This window comes from Polypterus senegalus, chromosome 11 (genome assembly GCF_016835505.1).
Source record: "Polypterus senegalus isolate Bchr_013 chromosome 11, ASM1683550v1, whole genome shotgun sequence".
In the NCBI taxonomy this organism is placed as follows: Eukaryota; Metazoa; Chordata; class Cladistia; order Polypteriformes; family Polypteridae; genus Polypterus; species Polypterus senegalus.
The window spans coordinates 145,285,253-145,307,291 of record NC_053164.1 but is presented as its reverse complement, the minus strand read 5'-3'; the positions used below and the strand labels follow the sequence as shown (position 1 = coordinate 145,307,291).

Genomic DNA, 22,039 nt, shown 5'->3' with positions numbered 1-22,039 from the left:
TTGTTTTTATTTAGTTAATTTAATTTCATTATACTTTTTTATCATTTAAATTCCCAGCGTGTTTTTCTTTGTTGTCTCTGTAGTGTGTGTGTGTCGTACCAAGGCTGGGGTTGTCCCTGGTAATCCTCGAGTAAAATAAATAAATCACCGTCAATCACAACGGTGTGAATCTTAGCGTCTTCTGACCGCTACAGATTTTGGCGAGCCGGGTAGGAGCCAGGGTTATTTGCGACTCCTTCTAGTGCGAATTCACTAACACCCTTTCAGAAGCATGTCTGTTGTAAGCGCAGTGCAGGGCGAGGAACTTGAACTAAGTGAGCTGCTGGTTGATGTGCGTCCGCTGCCTAGGCCACGTCATGTTACGGTCAGAGCCCCTCTCGAGGAGGAGTTGAGCCTGCTGGATACCCTGTGTGTCTCCAGTCCGGAGCAGCCCGAGATCGGCGAGGGACTGCTTCTGCAAGACCTGACGCTGCACCTAGAACAGCTAGAGACGCGGGTTGATGACATCGCCCGCAGTTTTCTGAATCGTGACGAAACTGTCCATGACCTTATCGATGCCACAGCCGGCCGAGTTTCCGGAGAGGCGGTTGTGAGGGTGCAGCGTCTGGAACAGTCCTTTGCAAAGTGTGTGCAGCGCCTGGAAGCCAATATGAGAGAGCAGATCAGGAGGCAGGTGCAAGAGAGCTGTCGTGCCGTCACGCAGCCACTGGGGCAGTCGACTCCTGGAACGGGAGTGAGGAACAACTGGGGACAGTCGTCCTTGTCCATTGCGGTGCCGCGAATGGAGTTTCCAAAGCTGGCCCCTCAGGGTGCACCCACGGGCATTGTCGACTTTGTAGAAGAGGTCGACATGTTCGTGGAGATGCATCCTCTGAGTGGTGCTGAGCTGCGGAGATTCCTGAACACGGCACTCAGCGGGCCGGCACACTCTTGGTGGTTTGCTGAGCGGCACAAGTACAACACCTGGGCGGAGTTTCGCGCTGCTTTCCTGAATGCGTTCCTCTCTGACGAATACCAGGCGCTGTTGGAAGAAAAGCTCCGGACTTTTGTACAAAAACCATCGCAGAGCCTCCGGGACTGTCTTTGAATTCCGTGCGTTGTGTCTGAAGTGGCGATCTGACATGCGTGAGGAAGAGATATTGTGACGTGTCCTTCATGCATGTGACCCTTGGGTGGCCGCTACTCTGAGGGGGGTCGTGAAATCGGTCGATGAGTTGGTGAAGATGGGGTCCCGAGTGGAAAAGGATTGGGCAGCTATCGGGCTTAGTGGGTCTCGAAAGGGTCCCACGTCTCGAGATGTCCCCTGTCCGAAACCACGAGGGAAAGCCCCAGTGGATCCCCGGGCCGATCTCACCCTGGTGCAAGCCATCTTGCCCCTCTTAGTGGTGCCCGTACAAGTGCGGGGTGTCACTGGAGAGGCGGTCGTAGATACAGGGAGCACTTATACCCTTATGAAATACAGCTTGTGGGAAATGCTTAAAGTGCCTCATGAGCAGTTAAGGGAAAGTGCAAAAGTAAAATTCTTTCTTGCAGATGGAAGGGCGCACGGGGCAAAGGGCAGGGTTCCTATAAGGTTCTGCGTACATGAGACACACTGGGAGACAGAAGTTTACATCCTGGAAGATGACCACCTGTCAATGCCCTTGTTACTGGGAATGGACTCTCTTGTGTCGGTAGGTCTTACCATCCATCTGTCGCGGCTGGAGTATGAGTTTCTGGGGGGTGGAGTCCATCAGTTTGTGACGAAGGCTTAAGGTAATCTGGTTTGGCCTAACTTGAGTCATTACCTCGCGCAGTTGGTGGATGAGCCCAGCCCAGTAGAGAAGGCTATTCTTGAACAGCCGGAGCTCGTTGAGTCACTGCTTAGGAAGTGGCACTCGGTGTGGACGGACAAATTGGGTCGGACTTAGGTGGTGTGTCACCACATTCACACAGTCGACCCTGTCCCTGTTCGGCACAGAGCTTACAGAGTGTCACCTCTGAAAAGAGGAATAATCAAGGAGTGGGTCGACCAGATGTTTGCGGATGGGGTCATTGAGCCTTCCACCTCGCCATTGGGTAGCCCTGCAGTGCTCGTTCAGAAGGCCGACGGGACCTACCGATTCTGTGTGGACTATCGGGAGCTGAACAAGAAGACCTTGGATGATGCTTACCCCATGCCCCTCATACATGACATCTTGGAGTCTCCCTAGATCTGAAGTCCGGGTATTGGCAGGTGAAGATGGGGAAGAGTAGCATGGAGAAGACCGCTGTCATCACCCCGGAGGGGTTGTTCCAGTTTCGGGTGATGCCCTTTGGACTTAAAAACGCTGGGGCGTCATTCCAACGGCTAATGGAGCAGGTCCTCCGGGGACTCATTGGAAAGACCTGCTTTGTGTACATTGATGACATCATCGTATTCTCCCCATCTGTCTCACAACATCTGAAAGACCTAGACCACATCTTCCAGCGACAGCAGAAGGCTCATCTGACACTCAACACCAAGAAGTGTAGATTTCTACAGTAACAATCTGAACTTCCTCGGCCATGTGGTGTCGGCAGACGGAGTCCGGGTAGACCCAAAGAAAATTAAGTCCATCTTAGACAACCCAGCGCCCCAGGAGGTAAAAAGTCTCCAGTGCTTCCTGGGGATAGCTGGGTGGTTCCACAAATTTGTGCATGGGTTTGCCGACATTGCTGCCCCTTTGTTCCAGCTGCTGAGGAAGGGATCCCCCTGGGAGTGGTCACCAACGTGCCAGGACTCCTTTGAAAGGCTCAAACAGGCATTGATATCTCCTCCAGTCCTGGCACAGCCTGATCCCAAATTAACCTTTCAGATCTACACAGACGCAAGTGACCTCGGGCTTGGCGCCGTTTTTGCTCAAACTAATCAAGGAGAAGAGAGAGTGGTGGCCTATGCTTCACGGTCACTGAAGGGCGGCGAGTATAATTATTCCACCACCGAGAAGGAATGCCTCGCTGTCGTTTGGGCCGTGGAAAAGTGGCGTCACTTCCTAGAGGGGACATCCTTTGAAGTCTAAACCGACCATAGGGCTCTGACCTGGGCATTCAATTGCCCGAAGACCTTTCAGGGGCTGTTGGGGGTCAAAGGTGGCCAGAGGGATTTAAAAGGAGGGCAGGGGTCGAAGGGAGAAAAAAAAAAGTTTGTTTTGTTTGTTTGGTGCTTGTATTTATCTGTTGAATTGCCTGCTGTTTTTCTGCCATACATCTTCGTGTCCTGGATTGTATTGTTTGTTGGGGTCTGGAATCATTTGTCTACCTGTCTACTGTTTACTGACGACAGTGTCTTAATTCATTGGCTTACCCGGAAGAAGGAGCGCTCCTGAACCATTCATCTGTCATCATACTTCAACAATTACCGGTAGGACTGTGTTTTTCCATTTCCCTCTCTTCATGCAAATCGCTGGACTTTAACTTCACCGCTGCTCATTTCATCCATGGACTTTACTGCGTGTTTGTCATGTTTATCTGTTAAATGTAATATCGCCGAAGGGATCAGGGGTGGTATTATTGTTTTCATTTAATTAATTTAATTTCATTATACTTTTTTATCGTTTAAATTCCCAGCGTGTTTTTCTTTGTTTTCTCTGTAGTGTGTGTGTGTCGTGCCAAGGCTGGGGTTGTCCCTGGTAATCCTCGAGTAAAATAAATAAATCACCGTCTCTCACGACGGTGTGAATCTTAGCAGCTTCTGACCGCTACAACATGAAATGTATGTATTGCAAATGACGATATATTATTTACCCTATACAACTCCAGACACTTCACTCCAAGATAAACACTGAGCACTGAGAACCTTCTTTGCGAATTGAACTACCGCGGTGGATGGGGGGATGGGATAGCAGGCTGCTTGTGCTGATCAACACATTTACAACACAAAAGACACTGATGGAGAGGTGCGAAGGGATTTAAGGTGGGCCAAGAGTATTTTCATAGGCTACGGTAATTCTAGTGTTAATAAGTGTGTTTAACTAACTATTATTACCTGTTTTATCACTGAAAATACAGCAGTAATAGTTTTCAAATAGCAAAATATGTTTAGTACTTCATGAAGTAAATAACATCCATCCTTTTTCCATTCCCACTCTGAGCCCCCCAGTGAACACTGGTCATTGCCTCACAAGATTACACTGTTTCAAAATATTTTTTTTTAGCAAATACCTAAATTAAAACTAAACAGACCCTTTATATATGGGTTTCTGTTGTTGGGTTGCACACAGCACATTCACCTGCCTTGGTGTGCTACGGAGCTCTGGAAAAGATTGGTGTACCATTCACCACACTTGCTTCTTGCCTTATATCTAATACTGCTGCAATAATCATTGGCTCACAGTGAACCTAAACTCGGCAGATTAAGTTTATCCCTCAGCATGTGCAGGATTAAATATATATGAATACAATGTACAGTATGTTCAATACTTGTCATTTGATTAATGTTGTGCATGATAACCCTTACTCAATAGCTGTCACTATACTACACTAGGAATTTTTTAGTTTTTATAAAATATGATTATGATTTTTGTTTCCACATATCACTACTTATGTGCTTATTGACTGCTGTGTTTAATGCTGACATTTTTCTGGATGCTTCCTGCTTCATAGAGGGCCCAGAATTGTCGCCTCGACTACCTTTGCTGCAGAACAGGATGAACTGAATATATGTGATTACAATGCTAATGACATCTGCTCTTAAATAATGAGATTTCCAAAAATAAAAGCACCAAAGTCTGTTATAATAAGTTTGTTATAATTGTGTCACTGTATCTGTTTTAGATCTTTTTATATGTATTTTTCATTCTTTTTCTGTGTAACATGCCATAAAGAGCTGAGCCAGATTTAGCATAGAGTGTCAGCAAACAGAATTGCTGGGCCAAGCACAGCATAAAGGCAGAAAGGGACAGCTGAAAGGCTCTGTTGTAAACCCTAAAAAGGACTAAGTGTTATTTGAACCGACTGTTTGATGTTCAGTACGGAATTGTCTGCCTTGTTTGGAAATGTAATGGGAGCTTGGTTGTGTAGAAAACAATATAAAAGAAGCTGGAGCTTTGCCAACTTTGAGAAACCGTGTGGGTGAAAGATATTGGCCCAAAATCCACCTCCGTTGTGCCAAAAAATAGCAGTTTCTACACGACCGAATCCCTGAAAAAGAAATCTTCGGTGAAATGAAGCTGACTTGTTTCTCCTGTCTGTATAGCAACGTAAGCCGCATTAAACAAGCTAAGTATATTCTGTCTTTTCTGTGACTTTGTCGCCGCTTATTGCTAAAAAGAGGGATATCGCCGTTATTATTTATAATTATTTAAATATAGGTTTATTAAAACGGCGCAATATCTATCTATCTATCAATATAAAAGAACATATTTCCAAGGAGCTAACAATCCCATCGGAAACAAAGTCAAAGAAGACATTCTCGAAAACACAAAAATTACTTCACAACATGAGATCACCTCACAACCTACCAAATGGAAATGATGTCAGTCGTATTTTCCCCTGTAAAACATTTCTTTGAAAACACTGGAAAAATGCTTAAAAACACCTGAAAAATGCCTGCAAAAAGCTTGAAAAAAGATATTAAAAAGGTTAAAAAACTCTACACAAATGCTGTAAATTTACAGCGCTAAAGTGTGAACGGGTCCTAAGGCTTTGGATTTGTATTTCTATTGTTTTTTTTAATAACTCAGGATGGTTTTTGACGTTCAGTCCATGTGTTTTATGTCAAAAAAAATTTTTCCATTATGGAAAGATAATATACCTATATACATGTTTATTTTCAAAGAACCGAACCTAAACATTAAACAAGTTAGAAAATGCATGTATGAGATACGGGACATTTTGATATTTTTCAGTTTTTTATCGGGTCACACAGTCTGAAATCAGGCCACAGGGTACTTCATTCATATCTAAATATTCTTTTGTTTTCGTTGCTTGTACTTTGTACTTTATACTTAGACGGTTAGTGAGATAATTTAGTTTAAAGGGTTTTCAACCTTTCTGACAAGTGAATTATTTTTATTTTTACTAGAGGGCTTTGCCCCCTGCTCACTTCACTCGCCAACCCCCCCAGCTTGCGCTACACGCCAGCCACTTCACGTCTCTGCCACTCGTGTATGTGGATTTCACTTTCACCAAACAACAAATCTTTTAATTCTCGCGGTTTCTTTATTTGGAAGAAATGCTACTTTTTCCTGATGGCAACATGAATTAGACAATCTACAAATCTTCGAGAAAGTTTAAATCCGAACAATAAATTCGATTTCTCTTCACTGTTCCGTTATTTCACTGAGTAATAATTTCCGTTTTTTTCCGCTAATGCGATCTTTATTATCATTTTTTTTGAGACTTTCGAATTTTAGTACTTTCATTATCTCTAACCCACTCTGTATACAGTATGTGTATCGTGCCAACATTTTTGAATTCTTTATGACGTTCTACTTTTTCATCTACTCTTTTATTTCCAGCCCTGGGCATGGTTAAATCTCTTGGCACAAAGTCTCGTCTCGCGGGACATGAAAGTATCTCTCTGAAAAAGTCACGTCTCGTCCCAGGATTTTTTTTTATTATAAAAGAGAGATATAGAGAGCAAATGTCATCATGGACCAGGGGGCTTGATTGATTAAATGTTTCATTAGAGAGCAGGGCCCCCCCATGAGGTTTTGAGTGGCTTGATCAATTAACAATAGACAGAAGAGTGGTTTGCTTCCAGCTTCACTAGCAGTGCAGCTTTGCGGACTGGCTACAATTTATAGCCAGGTTTTCAAGGACCGACAGTAGGAAGTGACAATGTTAATATAATTTCTTTGTCTGCCTTTTCACGGACCGGCACAAAATTTCTACAGACCAGCTCTGGTCCATGGTAAATACTGTGCTAAAGCATTGGGAGGAGTGAAATGTTGGTGCTCTAGTTCTCTTCCATTTGTGCTAAAGCCACTGGGAAAACTTCATTAATCAGAAATGACTTGCTGAAGGAAAGATTTCTCTAAATGCCCAGCTGGACTTGCAGATGCCAGATTAGAGACTGTTTGCCAAGATGACCATGCAAGTAACCAGTGACAGTGAGTAACTTTTTACCCATGCAACACAGTCTATCAGTATTTTATTAACTTGTATTGGGGATCTGGTCACTGTCAGTAGTGACTGCCTGAGGTGAAAAAATGAAAATATACACAATGTACAAGTTGCTGTAGCCATTGTCAAGGTAAAATTGAAACAAATTTGTAGTTTAAGTCGCACAATATGTTTCTCAGTTTTTAGACAGATGAGTTTGCAGACTGATACAGTTTGCTGCTTTTCAATGCAAGAATTTGAAATTTTAAAACTTGACATATGTTAATGAAATTTGAACTGTCTCAACAAATTTCCTTGGAGAATAAGTGTGCCACATTTCCACAAAACTGGTCGACTGTGGGCTGAGTAGTTTCATGTGATCGCAACTAAAATACCTTTATTATAACACTTCTGTTTTTCAAATTACATTTGCTAATTGAAGTTTTTAAATATTAAGGAAATATTTGACTCTTCTGAATTATTATGGTCAAATGAGTTCTTTACAAATGAACTTTATACGAATAGAAAATTTACAGTATAAAGACATAGGCAAACTTATCATATTTGACTTTTTAAACACATCAAACATTATCTAAGGATACAAAATAAAAAACAGGTACTAAAATTCCAGTACTCAGACCTAAATGTAAAGTTAAAACTAACAATGTTAACAAATGCAAAAAACAAAACACTCATTGCTTTGATTATGTTGATAGGGTAGTATGATGAAAGTGTTAGTTTCTGTGAATGTACTAAGTTTCCCTAAAAGCAAAATTAGTTGTATGGACAATGAATAGTTACTTTGAATATATAATCAGTATAAAAAATATTATTTCAAAGTATAAAAAGTTAGCTTGCAATATATTAATTTTAATCTCTTGAATTGTACTCAAACACACCTTATGAATAACATGTGGGTCTTATGAACGAATCCTATAAGAGCTAAAGCTAAAATGAAAGCATATTTCATTCTTATCACTTACACTCTACAGCTGTGCCAACTAGATGCTTTCTAGTTATCCAATGGGTTAATGAAAATACATGGAAACAAGAACTGTATATTATAACTAAATAAAAATATTTCATTGAAAGTAAATCTAGTACTTTAAATAGATTGGACAGTTTGTACCTGTTTACATTTTTTACATTTCTTATCAAAGTGTGTAAATTAGAAATTCTAAAAATTATTTTAAGAAAAAAATGAAAAGTTTTTTTGTCCCTTCAGTTTTTTGTGGTGTTGACTAAATAAAAACAATGAGGTGTTTCAACTGTCATACAGTGGTGTGAAAAACTATTTGCCCCCTTCCTGATTTCTTATTCTTTTGCATGTTTGTCACACAAAATGTTTCTGATCATCACACACATTTAACCATTAGTCAAATATAACACAAGTAAACACAAGATGCAGTTTTTAAATGATGGTTTTTATTATTTAGGGAGAAAAAAAATCCAAACCTACATGGCCCTGTGTGAAAAAGTAATTGAACCTAATAACTGGTTGGGCCACCCTTAGCAGCAATAACTGCAATCAAGCGTTTGCGATAACTTGCAATGAGTCTTTTACTGCGCTCTGGAGGAATTTTGGCCCACTCATCTTTGCAGAATTATTGTAATTCAGCTTTATTTGAGGGTTTTCTAGCATGAACCGCCTTTTTAAGGTCATGCCATAGCATCTCAATTGGATTCAGGTCAGGACTTTGACTAGGCCACTCCAAAGTCTTCATTTTGTTTTTCTTCAGCCATTCAGAGGTGGATTTGCTGGTGTGTTTTGGGTCATTGTCCTGTTGCAGCACCCAAGATCGCTTCAGCTTGAGTTGACGAACAGATGGCTGGACATTCTCCTTCAGGATTTTTTGGTAGACAGTAGAATTCATGGTTCCATCTATCACAGCAAGCCTTCCAGGTCCTGAAGCAGCAAAACAACCCCAGACCATCACTCTACCACCACCATATTTTACTGTTGGTATGATGTTCTTTTTCTGAAATGCTGTGTTCCATTTACGCCAGATGTAACGGGACATTTGCCTTCCAAAAAGTTCAACTTTTGTCTTATCAGTCCACAAGGTATTTTCCCAAAAGTCTTGGCAATCATTGAGATGTTTCTTAGCAAAATTGAGACGAGCCCTAATGTTCTTTTTGCTTAACATTAGTTCCATCTTGGAAATCTGCCATGCAGGCCGTTTTTGCCCAGTCTCTTTCTTATGGTGGAGTCGTGAACACTGACCTTAACTGAGGCAAGTGAGGCCTGCAGTTCTTTAGACGTTGTCCTGGGGTCTTTTGTGACCTCTCGGATGAGTCGTCTCTGCGCTCTTGGGGTAATTTTGGTCGGCCGGCCACTCCTGGGAAGGTTCACCACTGTTCCATGTTTTTGCCATTTGTGGATAATGGCTCTCACTGTGGTTCACTGGTGTCCCAAAGCTTTAGAAATGGCTTTATAACCTTTACCAGATAGATAGATTGATAGATCTCAATTACTTCTGTTCTCATTTGTTCCTGAATTTCTTTGGATCTTGGCATGATGTCTAGCTTTTGAGGTGCTTTTGGTCTACTTCTCTGTGTCAGGCAGCTCCTATTTAAGTGATTTCTTGATTGAAACAGGTGTGGCAGTAATCAGGCCTCGGGGTGGCTACGGAAATTGAACTCAGGTGTGATACACCACAGTTAGGTTATTTTTTAACAAGGGGCAATTACTTTTCACACAGGGCCATGTAGGTTTGGATTTTTTCTCCCTAAATGATAAAAACCATCATTTAAAAACTGCATTTTGTGTTTACTTGTGTTATATTTGACTAATGGTTAAATGTGTTTGATGATCAGAAACATTTTTTGTGACAAACATGCAAAAGAATACGAAATCAGGAAGGGGGCAAATAGTTTTTCACACCACTGTATGTTCAAGAACCCATATATTTTTTTCCTAATTTGTGTGATCAATGGGCTGTTGAATGGTTTTCCTGCTATCTATACAAAGAACATTGATACAGTTGTGTGTTTTTTTCTCTGCACTGTCCTGCAGTGTAAATCTCACTCAATAGGCTATCTAAAATAACAGCACAGAATTTAGTGGGCGAAATGTAAGCACTTTTTAGGAAAAAATACTCATATGATGTGAGAGGGCATCTGTCTATTATTACAAGACGTGGCAGAACATAACTGTTGAAAAAACAGAATTGCAGAGGCAAAAGTAGGATTATAAATAGAATATAAGTTGGTGTATCACAAGGACTGAAATCTTTGCTGCTTCAAAGTGGATGCATTTGGTAAGTTTTAAGGCTCATTCACTTATGGATCTGTGCATCCATTAGTCCTATTGTAATCTACTTATACAGACTCAATATTTTTAAAATTTATGGAAAAAAAATGCTTCACTTTAGAACACAATTTTATGTGGAAAAATAATAAATACCATGATTGTGAAGAAATAACTTGAAAAATACTAAACTTGTCCATTAAGTTAAATATTGATGTCATATTGCAAGAGTAATAAGATTAATAAGAATAAAAAATTTCAAATAAATAAACTATTAATTTAGAAATTAAATTTCTTAATGTATCAACTGAAAATATTTAAATAAAACAGCGTTTCTTTTCTCAGTCATAGGCTTCAAAGCCCATCATTTAATAAGGTACTTTAAACAATAACTTATGTTCTTTCTTGGGGTATATTGCTTTGTTACAATGCTGTCTACAACCACATTTACATTGCTTGTCCTATATAGAATGCCCTATACAACCATAATTTATTCAAGCTCATAAACATCTTTTATTTAGTTAAATTTTCTCTTGTCCTGGTGTTGAACAGTTATACTTTTCAACAACTTTCTGTTTTTTGGTATGGATATGCTGAGTACTACCTATGTGGTCTTCAATGGAAACAGAAAATCTACTTCTCTGTTTGGCATATTAGTTTGTTGCTTTCAGAATTAAATAGAATTTAAATCTCTGGAAAAATGTATCAGAAGTTTCTCATTAAATGATTTCAAACAGCATGCAGTTAAAGCAAAGTGTATCAGAAGCAAGCACTTTAAAATTGCACTAACCTGACTATACACATAGTTCACAATATTACTTTTTTCCTATAAGGTGACATTTGGAATTACATTCATTCATCACAATACATACACCAGGAAATACCAAAATGTTTACACTGTACTAAAACAAATACACAATATAACAAAACATGCACTATACAGTGAGACTTTGTTTCATTCACAATATATAGAAAAGCTTACACTATATGCTGAAATGTGTACAGTGTGTACTGAAACATACACTGTTGTGTTAATACAGAATCAACAAACTTTATTCAGTTTGCCACTGTTTTCTTCCTCGGGTTGCAACAATACATACTACATACGTTGATATTTTGTGTCATACACCATATACAAACATTTACTGACTTGAAAGTAAGGCTAAAACTTTCTTGATTCTGTGAATTTGCTTTTCATGCTGTGGACCTCCTACAAAGTAGAATCTAGTCGTGATCATTACTCTGACTCACAGTATGGTGTGATGTACAGTATTACTGTAAATCTCATGACACATTATTCTCATAACACAGAAAAATCTGTTCATTGGTATTTTACAGAGAGGTTCCATTAAATATAGGTTTATATTCCAATGAATTTTTACATCTCCTTCCATGGTCAAAACCGCTTAATCCAATCTCTGGCCTCTTGGGTCAAGGAGGTGTGGGGTGGTGCAATTCAGAATGCCATTCAAGCATTTTAGTATATAAGCATTTTGAAAATTTGATTCATGGCATGGGCCACCTAAGTGTACAGCCTGTGAACATCAATGCTCTTTGCATGAATTTAAAATAAGATGCAATTCAGTGTTATAACTTTATTGTCTGGTATTTCTATTGCCAAAAAAGGGGCTTGAAGAAACAACTGACAAAAATTACAAAAAGTAATACCTGTGTAATAATAATAATAATAATAATAATAATAAATAATTCATCCCTCCATTTTCTGAAGCTGCTTTATCCTAAACAGGATTGCAGGGACACTGGAACATAGCAAGCACATGCGCAAGGCAGGTGGACATACATATTCAAAATTCCCATTCTTACTGCTGATAACCTGTTTCAATTCAAACAGATAGTTTCCTGTAAATGATCTTTCGCATTGATAATCAACAAAAGTCAAGTCAATAGAAAAGGTAGAAATGTTTTATTCAAGGGCAATTGTATGTTGCATGTTCAAGACTAAGCAACTCCAGTGAACTACAGTAATAATATTAGCCCTTTTTAAAATAAACTACAAATATTAGACTTAAACGTATAGTTCTCCTGCTACATCAGATTAACCAAAAGTACTATAACTGAGGCCCCTTGTCTTAGGAAATTTTCTGAGAGAAGCCGGATAACACAGCTTGTAACTTAATAAAATGTATATTAATAACAATAAACCATCGATTACCATGTAATGATATTATTTGGTATTTTGAATATATGTCAGTTGTAAGTCTGGTATTGTATGTAGGTGCTGCTATACTGTATGAAACTCTGAATTCTTGTTTTAAAGAATTATGATGCCAGCTTGTCATATAAGGCAGGTCTTTACACTGTGATAGTGATTTAGTTTTATAGAAGACTAGGGGGCTCTGCCCCCTGCTCTCTTTGCTCACCCACCCCCGGGTTTGGTTTACCGAATATACAATTTAAAGAGATTGTTACCGTTTCATGGAAATTGTTACATATGCATTATTTTCACTTTTATTTTTAAATCTTTTGCAAAAACAATACTTTATTTCTGTCCCCGGCCATGGTTACATCTCTTTCATGCAGGATGTATAAAGCTGCTCGCGTTGTGAAGGGAGTGCGGCTGAACGCACGCTAAGGAGATGCTGTTGGATCATCAGCTGTCTTTCGGCTGCTGGCAAGCTGCCTGTACTGCTTGTCTTGCTGCCCGATCATTTCAAAGCCTGTACAGCAGCTGTCCTTTTGCCACTTCGCATCTGTCGCTTGCATTGTGAAGGGGGTGGGGGGCGAGGATTAGGTTGGCTGAACGGATGCTAAGGAGAAGCAGTCTGATCATCTGCAGGCTTTTTGCTGCTGGCGAGCTGTGTGTTTTGCTTGTCTCTTGTCGTTGTTTTAAGAGCTGGGAGCACATGAAGCATGTCTGCCAACAGCAAACCAACAACTGCTAGGTCAGATGTCCGTGGACTTGTTTTAAATTAAGTCTCACTGCCTTGTCCCTTTCATGGGTCTTTCTCAGAGTAGATTCTGAAATGGCATTTAACTATATGAACTAGAACTCCCTCTGGCAGAGGATGGTTAAATTAACTTGATTAAGATGCTATATTATTACTAACTCAGAGACGTTATGAAGATTTTCAAAGCCACTAGATTGGTATGTCTGTCATACCCCTACTCATGTTAATTTCCTTGAACATGAAGACATTATGGTGTGTAGCGCTGACCTGATATCATCTATTACATGTTGTACTACACTAACCATAAAACGTTTTGATGTACTTGAGATATTTTGCTCTTCCTAGGTTATGCCTGCTTTGACCTAAATGGCTACAAAATGAATTGTCAAAGTACAATATGCTCTCCATGTAAGTCTGTCTTCCTTCCATGCATTTCAGTAAAGTAAATACCTTGTATCTATATTTCCTTGTTTCTATGTAATATAAATGCATCACACTACAGGCAAACATTTAAAATAAAATTTATCCCCTTATCCTTGTAATGCAGACTGGCTATTATTAATATTAAAACTAACCCACACACCACCTTTTAAATTTTTTTAGTTCTCTTTCTTTTCTCATTAAAACACTACAGTTAGTTGCTAAAGATATAACCATCTCATCCAGATTTCTTTGCAACAGTGTAAGACATTTCATCTTGAACCACAAGTGGTCATGGTGGGTATTTGGTAGGAAATGTGTCTTTATCTGATTTGGAAATGTAAATTAGTCTGGAGTTGACAATCCCATGTTGTGGTTTTCAACTGAAGCCAGTGCAGTTTCATCCAGATCTTTTTATTTTCTCCTACTTGCCTCAATGGAATTTAAGTACTGCTCCGCTAATTTATGCTAGTAAATCTTAAATGCATTTGGCATATCGTATAGGGTGAAGAGGCAATGAAGATTATGCCCAGTTTAGCACTCTCACATGCCTACTGTCCACACTGTACTTCTCTATTATGGGGGCAGTCCAATCTTTTTCCCAGGTTGGATACAACATTTGATAAGATTTTTGATGACATGAAACCCTGAATATTCCATCTGTTGAGGTTTGATCCCCTCCTACTTCTCAAACCCATACTGATACTTACAGTTTTCATATGTAATTTACCATTCTCTCTCTTTTGCATTGAATATTATCTTCAAAAACAGCTTTCCCACTTAAAAAAAACAAAAAAACACCCAGCAGCAGACCCAATTTAATTTGCTTAATTTAATGCTTACAATTCACTCCTTGCAATAGTTTTCCTGTGGGATATTTTGAGCCTCTGTTCCTCCAATTCAGTTTTTTCATATGTTCTGGGAGTGTCCTACTGTCCCTGTGTTTTGGATGCTTGCTGTGTCCCCATACCACCTTTATTTATTTATATTTTTTTACAGGATTGCGATGTTGGGTTCTGCTGGCACTGTTATTCTCTTAATTGTTGGCTAATTTGATATAAATATGCTTACAAAAAAAATGTCTATCAAGTAATGACTCCTATTGCATGCTTGCTGTTTAGTGAACCTTACCATTCTTGTGTCAAGTTTTTTGCCTTTTCTTAAGGTGACATAGGAAGCAATTGTTGAAGACTCAGGCATTGGAGATTTTGTTCGAGGAGGCACTATGCCCACAGGATATGAAACGCCTTTAAATAAAAAGAAAAACACACAAAATGACATCTGTTAATTAATATTTCTGTTTACAGAAATAAATATAATAAATGAATAGATAAAATAAATTTCCTATACATACACATATTACATATACATTTGTCATTTATATGTCATTCATTTGTCATGCATATTTTATGCACATACATTACAAAAACATTGGGAAAAAAATAAGTATACTTATTGCTAAAATAACAATGAATAATTGGCAATAATACAAGAGAAAAACATTACAACAAAAATAAACATTGAACATTAACAGTTTTCTTGCAGTCTTTCAATATCTCTTGTGACTGCCCCTTATAGGATACCACTGATGCATACAGCCAAAAAGCCTCTGCATATGCTGTCATGAGTTATTATATGAGTTACTATGATTATTATTATTATTACATGCATCACAGGAAAATTAATGGAAGGAATTATTAAGGATAAGATTGAGCAACACCTGGCAAGGACAGGAGTTGCTCTGAACAGTCAGCATGGGTTCACAAGGTTGTGTTTTACTAACATGCTGGAATTCTATGAGGAGGCAACAAAAGGATACGATCAAAGTGGAGCATATTTATTTATCTTGACTTTCAGAAAGCATTTGATAAGGTGCCGCATGAGAGGTTGGGCATCAAATTAAAAGAAGTGGGGGTTCAGGGTGATGTTCTTAGATGGGTGCAGAATTGGCTCAGACACAGGAAGCAGAAGGTGATGGTGCGAGGAACCTCTTCAGAATTGGCTGATGTTAAGAGTGGTGTTCCACAGGGGTCAGTGCTAGGGCCGCTGCTATTTTTAATATATATATATATATATATAAATGATTTAGATAGGAATATAAGTAACAAGCTGGTTAAATTTGCAGATGATACCAAGTTAGATGGATTAGCAGATAATTTGGAATCTGTTGCATCATTACAGAAGGACTTGGATAGCATACAAGCTTGGGCAGATTTGTGGCAGATGAAATTTAATGTCAGTAAATGTTAAGTATTTCACATAGGAAGTAAAAATGTTAGGTTTGAATGCACAATGGGCGCTCAGAAAATCAAGAGTACACCTTATGAGAAGGATCTAAGCTATCGACTTCCTGAAAGTGTTCAGAAGCCATTACGAAGGCAAACAGAATGTTAGGTTATATAGCATGGTGTGTGGAGTACGTCCAAGGAGGTTATGCTCAACCTTATTAATACACTGGTGAGGCCTCATCTTGAGTACTGTGTGCAGTTTTGATCTCCAGGCTACAAAGGACATAGCTGCACTAGAAAAGGTCCAGAGAAGAGCAACTAGGTTGATTCCAGGGCTATTTATTATCCAGGGATAATATTCTTGACATAGTAAATTCATCATTAAATACGGGTGTCTTCCCAGACTGTCTTAAGACTGTTAAACGCCTACTCAAGAATAATAATCTTGACCCCTCTGCTTTTGAAAATTTCAGACCCATCTCTAACCTGCCCTTCTTAAGTAAAATTCTAGAGAAGGCAGTCATTATGCAGTTAAATGACCACCTCAATAAACATGCTATTCTTGATAAATTTCAATCAGGTTTTAGAACAAATCACAGAACAGAAACTGCACTCGTTAAAGTAGTAAATGACTTGCGGGTAAATGCAGACAGAGGCCATTTATCTGTTCTCATCCTCCTCGATCCGAGTGCTGCATTTGACACCATTGATCACAATATTTTTTAGAAATTGCCTTAGTCAATGGGTGGGCTTCTCTGGCAGTGTCTTACATTGGTTTAAATCCTACTTGGCAGGGAGAAAATTCTTTGTTAGTTGTGGTAATCACAACTCAAAAACACATGATATTCTATATGGTGTTTCACAAGGCTCTATCCTGGGTCCGATGCTCTTCTCAATCTATATGCTTCCGTTAGGTCAGATTATCTCAGGTTACAACGTGAGCTACCACAGCTATGCCGATGACACACAGCTGTATTTATCAATAGCACCTGAAGGCACCAACTCTCTCGATTCACTAACACAATGTCTCACTGGTATTTCTGAATGGATGAATAGTAATTTTCTCAAGCTAAATAAAGAGAAAACTGAAATTTTAGTGATTGGCAATAATGGATTCAATGAGGTTATCAGAAATAAACTTGATGCATTAGGATTAAAAGTTAAGATGGAAGTAAAAAACTTAGGGGTAACTGTTGACTGTAACCTGAATTTTAAATCGCATATTCATCAGACAACTAAGACAGCATTTTTTCACTTAAGAAACATAGAAAATGTTAGACCTCTTATATCACTGAAAGATGCTGAGAAATTAATTCACGCTTTTGTTTTTAGTCGCTTAGATTACTGTAACGCACTCCTCTCAGGACTACCCAAAAAAGACATAAATCATTTGCAACAAGTGTAGAATGCAGCTGCTAGAATTCTAACTAGGAAAAGAAAATCCAAACACATTTCTCCAGTTTTGATGTCACTACACTGGTTACCTGTGTCTTTCAGAATTGACTTTAAAATTCTGCTTATGGTTTATAAAGCCTTAAATAATCTCGCTCCATCTTACATATCGGAATGTCTGACACCCTATATTCCAAATCGTAACCTTAGATCCTGAAATGAGTGTCTCCTTACAATTCCAAAAGCTAAACTTAAAAGAAGTGGTGAGGCAGCCTTCTGCTGTTAAGCAGCTAAAATCTGGAATAGCCTGCCAATAGGAATTTGCCAGGCTAATACAGTGGAGCATTTTAAAACACTGCTGAAAACGCATTACTTTAACATGGCCTTTTCATAACTTCACTTTAACTTAATCATGATACTCTGTATGTTCAATTCTTCATAATAACTATTCATGGTGGCTCTAAAATCCGTACTGACCCCTGCTCTCTCTTCTGTTTCTTTTTCCGTTTTTTTTTGTGGTGGCGCAAGGTCAAAGCATCATGATGCTCCAACATTGATGGACTAAAAGCCAGAAGTCTACCTGACCATCATCACCAAGTCCTTCCGTGAGAAACCTAAATCCAAAGAGGACTGTTTCACTTATGTTAGGTAGAATGGCCAGAGGGGACTGGGCGGTCTCATGGTCTGGAATCCCTGCAGATTTTATTTTTTTTCTCCAGCTGCCTGGAGTTTTTTTTTCTTTTTTCTGTCCACCCTGGCCATCGGACCTTACTCTTATTCTATGTTAATTAATGTTGACTTATTTTATTTTCTGTGTCTTTTATTCTTCTATTCTTCATTATGTAAAGCACTTTGAGCTACAATTTTTGTATGAAAATGTGCTATATAAATAAATGTTGTTGTTGTACAGGGTTTGAATTATGAGGAAAGATTAAAAGAGCTGAGCCTATACAGTTTAAGCAAAAGAAGACTAAGAGGTGACATGACTGAAGTGTTTAAAATTATAAAGGGAATTAGTACAGTGGATTGAGACTGTTATTTTAAAATGAGTTCATCAAGAACAGGGGAACACAGTTGGAAACTTGTTCAGGGTAAATTTCGCACAAACATTAGGAAGGTTTTCTTTACACAAAGAACGATAGACACTTGGAATCAGCTACCAGGTAGTCTGGTAGACAGTAAGACTTTAGGGACTTTCAAAACTTGACATGATGTTTTTTTGGAAGAAATAAGTGGATAGGACTGGCGAGCTTTGTTGGGCTGAATGGCCTGTTCTTGTCTAGAGTGTTCTAATGTTCTATTATATAGCTTAAAATGTTGGAAGTTGGCTTGTATACAAAAAAGTATGAATTAAAATATCTATTTTACCTTTTGCACTTGGGGATTCTTTTTCAGTTCCTGTGTCAGTTCTGTCTTCTCCATTGGTTTCATCTACTTCTGCAACAGTTGTTAACTCTGGTTCACTTTTGTAAAGACGATAATCAGGGCCCTTTGCACCGTCAAAATACATGTTAAATAAGATTAGGAAAAAATCACGAAGTCTTGAACTTTAGCAAATTCCATAGATATAAAATAAGTGCAGCAGTATATTTAAGTGTGATTATTTATATTACATGAAAACACCACCACTTCATGAGAAATATGTGCATGCAAATGACTGTAAGGAGGAATAATGGAAATATAAAAGAAAAAAAAAGCACAGCAAAAAGGAAAAAGCATATATTTACAATATTTATAGACAGTTTCCATCAAACAGTTCTCAGATATTCAGTCTTCTAGATGCACTGCCTTACCTATTCAGAAAAGCCTGAGAATTATTTTTTTTCTATTGGGTATATATCATTTTCCCATGATTAACATCTGTGGTATGCATACTCTATGCTGACTAATTTAATTGTACTACACATACAGCTGACTTAAATTAATATTGACATTATTTTGACTCAAAAAGTGATATTTGATTATATTGATATGTTCTCAAAACAACTTAACTAGAATCCCTGAAGCCTGCGAAAATATTTGTAATGCGGGGCTACCTTAATTTTATTTGCACCTCTTCATCACTGCGTCAATTGCCCACAGGCAGACAGCCTGCTATTTGATCCCCTACCAAGGAAGCTGAAGTCAGACACAAAATACTCACAGCTGAAGTCTGTTTATCTAGGAGTGAGGTGTCTGGAATTGTATAGGAAAATTATATATTGTTATTTGAAATACATACATTTCATGTGTGTTCCATGTTTACAACGATCTGTGTAAATGTAGGATGAGATTTCTTGCGAGGCATGTTGAACACATAACCAAAACACATTTTTTTTATATGCTATAGTAATAACCACAAAATGGTGACGTGTAATGTGTGAAGACTGAAGTCCAAATATAGGGCCCTATGATTTCCGTGATGCGGAAAACACAGACGGAATCACGGAATTAATGCATAAAAAATGGATCTTAGATTTAAAAACGTTAATGTGCGGAATTTACAGACAGAAGGGGTGACTGTTACAAAACTTCTCAATAAATTAAACTATTGAATAATCTAGTTCTGTCATTCAGATACTATTTTCTAGTTTGTTGTTTTTCAAGCGAACACACTTCCTTGTAGAAATTTAGTCATGCATCTATCTGTTTGTGCGTGTGTTTCCTGTATGTTTTCTCGTTAAAGGCACAAGACAGAAATGTTGAAGCGAGCAGTATCAGATACCATAACGATGTCGGAAAAACTAACAAACACAAGCTTAACTGCAAAACTGAGGGCACAATATTCCAGCGACTTTTACAAATCTGGACAATGACTTTTCCACAAGTTTTGCCAGCATACTATAGACTGGACACGAAAAGATACTTGCAATAACCACGTCAAATCTAAAACCTCTCTCAAGAACAAGAAGAAATTAAGATCAAACTGTGTTCCCTTTCAGGTAACAACTGTTGCTGGGGGTGCCAGAATCCATCAAGGAAGAAAAATGAAAAACATTATTTGTACAAAATCTTAATTTATTTATCCATTCCTAAATAATTAAATGGGCAGGCTATTTCGTATCAGTGCAATACGCAGTTTGTTAAAACGGATGACTCCCGCTCTTATGTGCAAGTCTGCGTGGATATTATGAACTATCGTATCTGTTCAAGTTCTATTTAAATTTTAAATAGAAGGAATATCTTTGGTAGGAATGTAAGTTAAATGTAGGCATCATTGCATAAATTTTTCTTCACGATACAAATGTAAAGAGTAAATTCGCCTTACATTCCAACCAAAGATATTTGTGTCGACTAAATAGAACTTGAAAAGATATATTTTTTCGATTGTGATCGCGCAATTCAGATCGAGTTGACGTGCACCGACGCATCGAGCCCACGTGCTATTGTGGTTTCGCCTGCATGCCTCAATAAGTCACCCTCCCCTCACTCTTACTTTTTTACTGTTCATCTAATGAATACACTGAGTATGGCTTTACCAAAACAATCATTGACGGCGAATAAAATATCCATTATTCATAAAGCTTCAATTGGTGGTCTGTTTTTCTGCGTTAACTGCATATTTTTTCATACGTTTCAAACCAAGGGGATGCGAGGGTAAAATGAATCGGGAAGCGCGCGTACATACTCAGTGCACCCCCTCTCGGGAATCGAACCTCGGATGTTGGCGCTAGAGGCGAAGCCTCTACCATTGCTCCACGGCATGTGGTTTGTCTGAGTATGTAGATCGGGGTATATATATATACACACATATATATATATATAATATATATATATATATTTATAACTCAAGAATAAAATCAATGAAAAAGAAATAGTTGAATTTACATGTTGCTGTCAATGTGTGAAAACTGAAACCCAAATATCAATCAGTACAAAGTAAAGGCATTTGAATGCATGTGTTTCTGTTTTTCACAGTGGAAATGCGGGTGTCTTGTGGATATCTGTTTCGCTGCTGCAGGGGTAAGAACTGCTGCTTTGTAATCGAGACATTGCTGGTTTGATTCCAGGTCCTCCCTGCATTTAGCATTTTGAAAGGTGAGCTGCTTTTGTTGTTACTATTATATAATAAACATGTACATTTGATTTGAGTCTCTAATAAATCAATGAAACAAGTGTGCTTCTTCTGTACTGTTAAAGACTGAACATCAACAAGCAGACATATGTATACAGTATATACAGTACACATTCTATAACCTGGTGTATTTTCTCAGATTACAGATACATTGTGTGCACAATTATTAGGCAAGTGAGTATTTTGACCATATCATCATTTTTAATGCGTATATTCCAACTCCAAGCTGTATTAACTTGAATGCTTATTGGATTTAAGCACGTCAGGTAATGTGTATTTGTGTAATGAGGGAGGGTGTGGCCTAAGGAGATCAACACCCTATATCAAGGTGTGCAGAATTATTAGGCAGCTAGTTTTCCTCGGGCAAAATGGGCCAAAAAAGAGATTTAACTGACTCTGAAAAGTCAAAAATTGTAAAAAGTCTTTCAGAGGGATGCAGCACTTTTGGAATTGCTAAGATATTGGTGTGTGATCACAGAACCATCAAACATTTTGTTGCAAATAGTCAACAGGGTCGCAAGAAACGTGTTGAGAACAAAAGACGCAAATTAGCTGCCAAAGATTTGAGAAGAATCAAACGTGAAGCTACCAGGAACCCATTATCCTCCAGTACTTTCATATTCCAGAGCTGCAACCTACCTGGAGTGCCCAGAAGTACAAGGTGTTCAGTGCTCAAAGACATGGCCAAGGTAAGGAGGGCTGAAACCCAACCACCACTGAACAAGAAACATAAGTTGAAACG

The 22,039-nt window shown here is 38.5% G+C and overlaps 1 protein-coding gene across 11 annotated transcripts in view; it reads right to left on the bottom strand.

Annotated features, from left to right (window-relative positions):
* Positions 1-22,039, bottom strand: part of plekha5 (pleckstrin homology domain containing, family A member 5) — a 461,083-nt gene that overhangs the window by 33,342 nt on the left and 405,702 nt on the right. For all 11 annotated transcript variants that reach the window (XM_039769746.1, XM_039769747.1, XM_039769748.1 and 8 more), the window contains 2 exons: positions 18,612-18,732; positions 14,755-14,870 (listed from right to left, as the gene is read on the bottom strand). In XM_039769746.1, the coding sequence (XP_039625680.1) occupies positions 14,755-14,870; positions 18,612-18,732 (237 nt within the window). The remainder of the gene's footprint in view (positions 1-14,754; positions 14,871-18,611; positions 18,733-22,039) is intronic.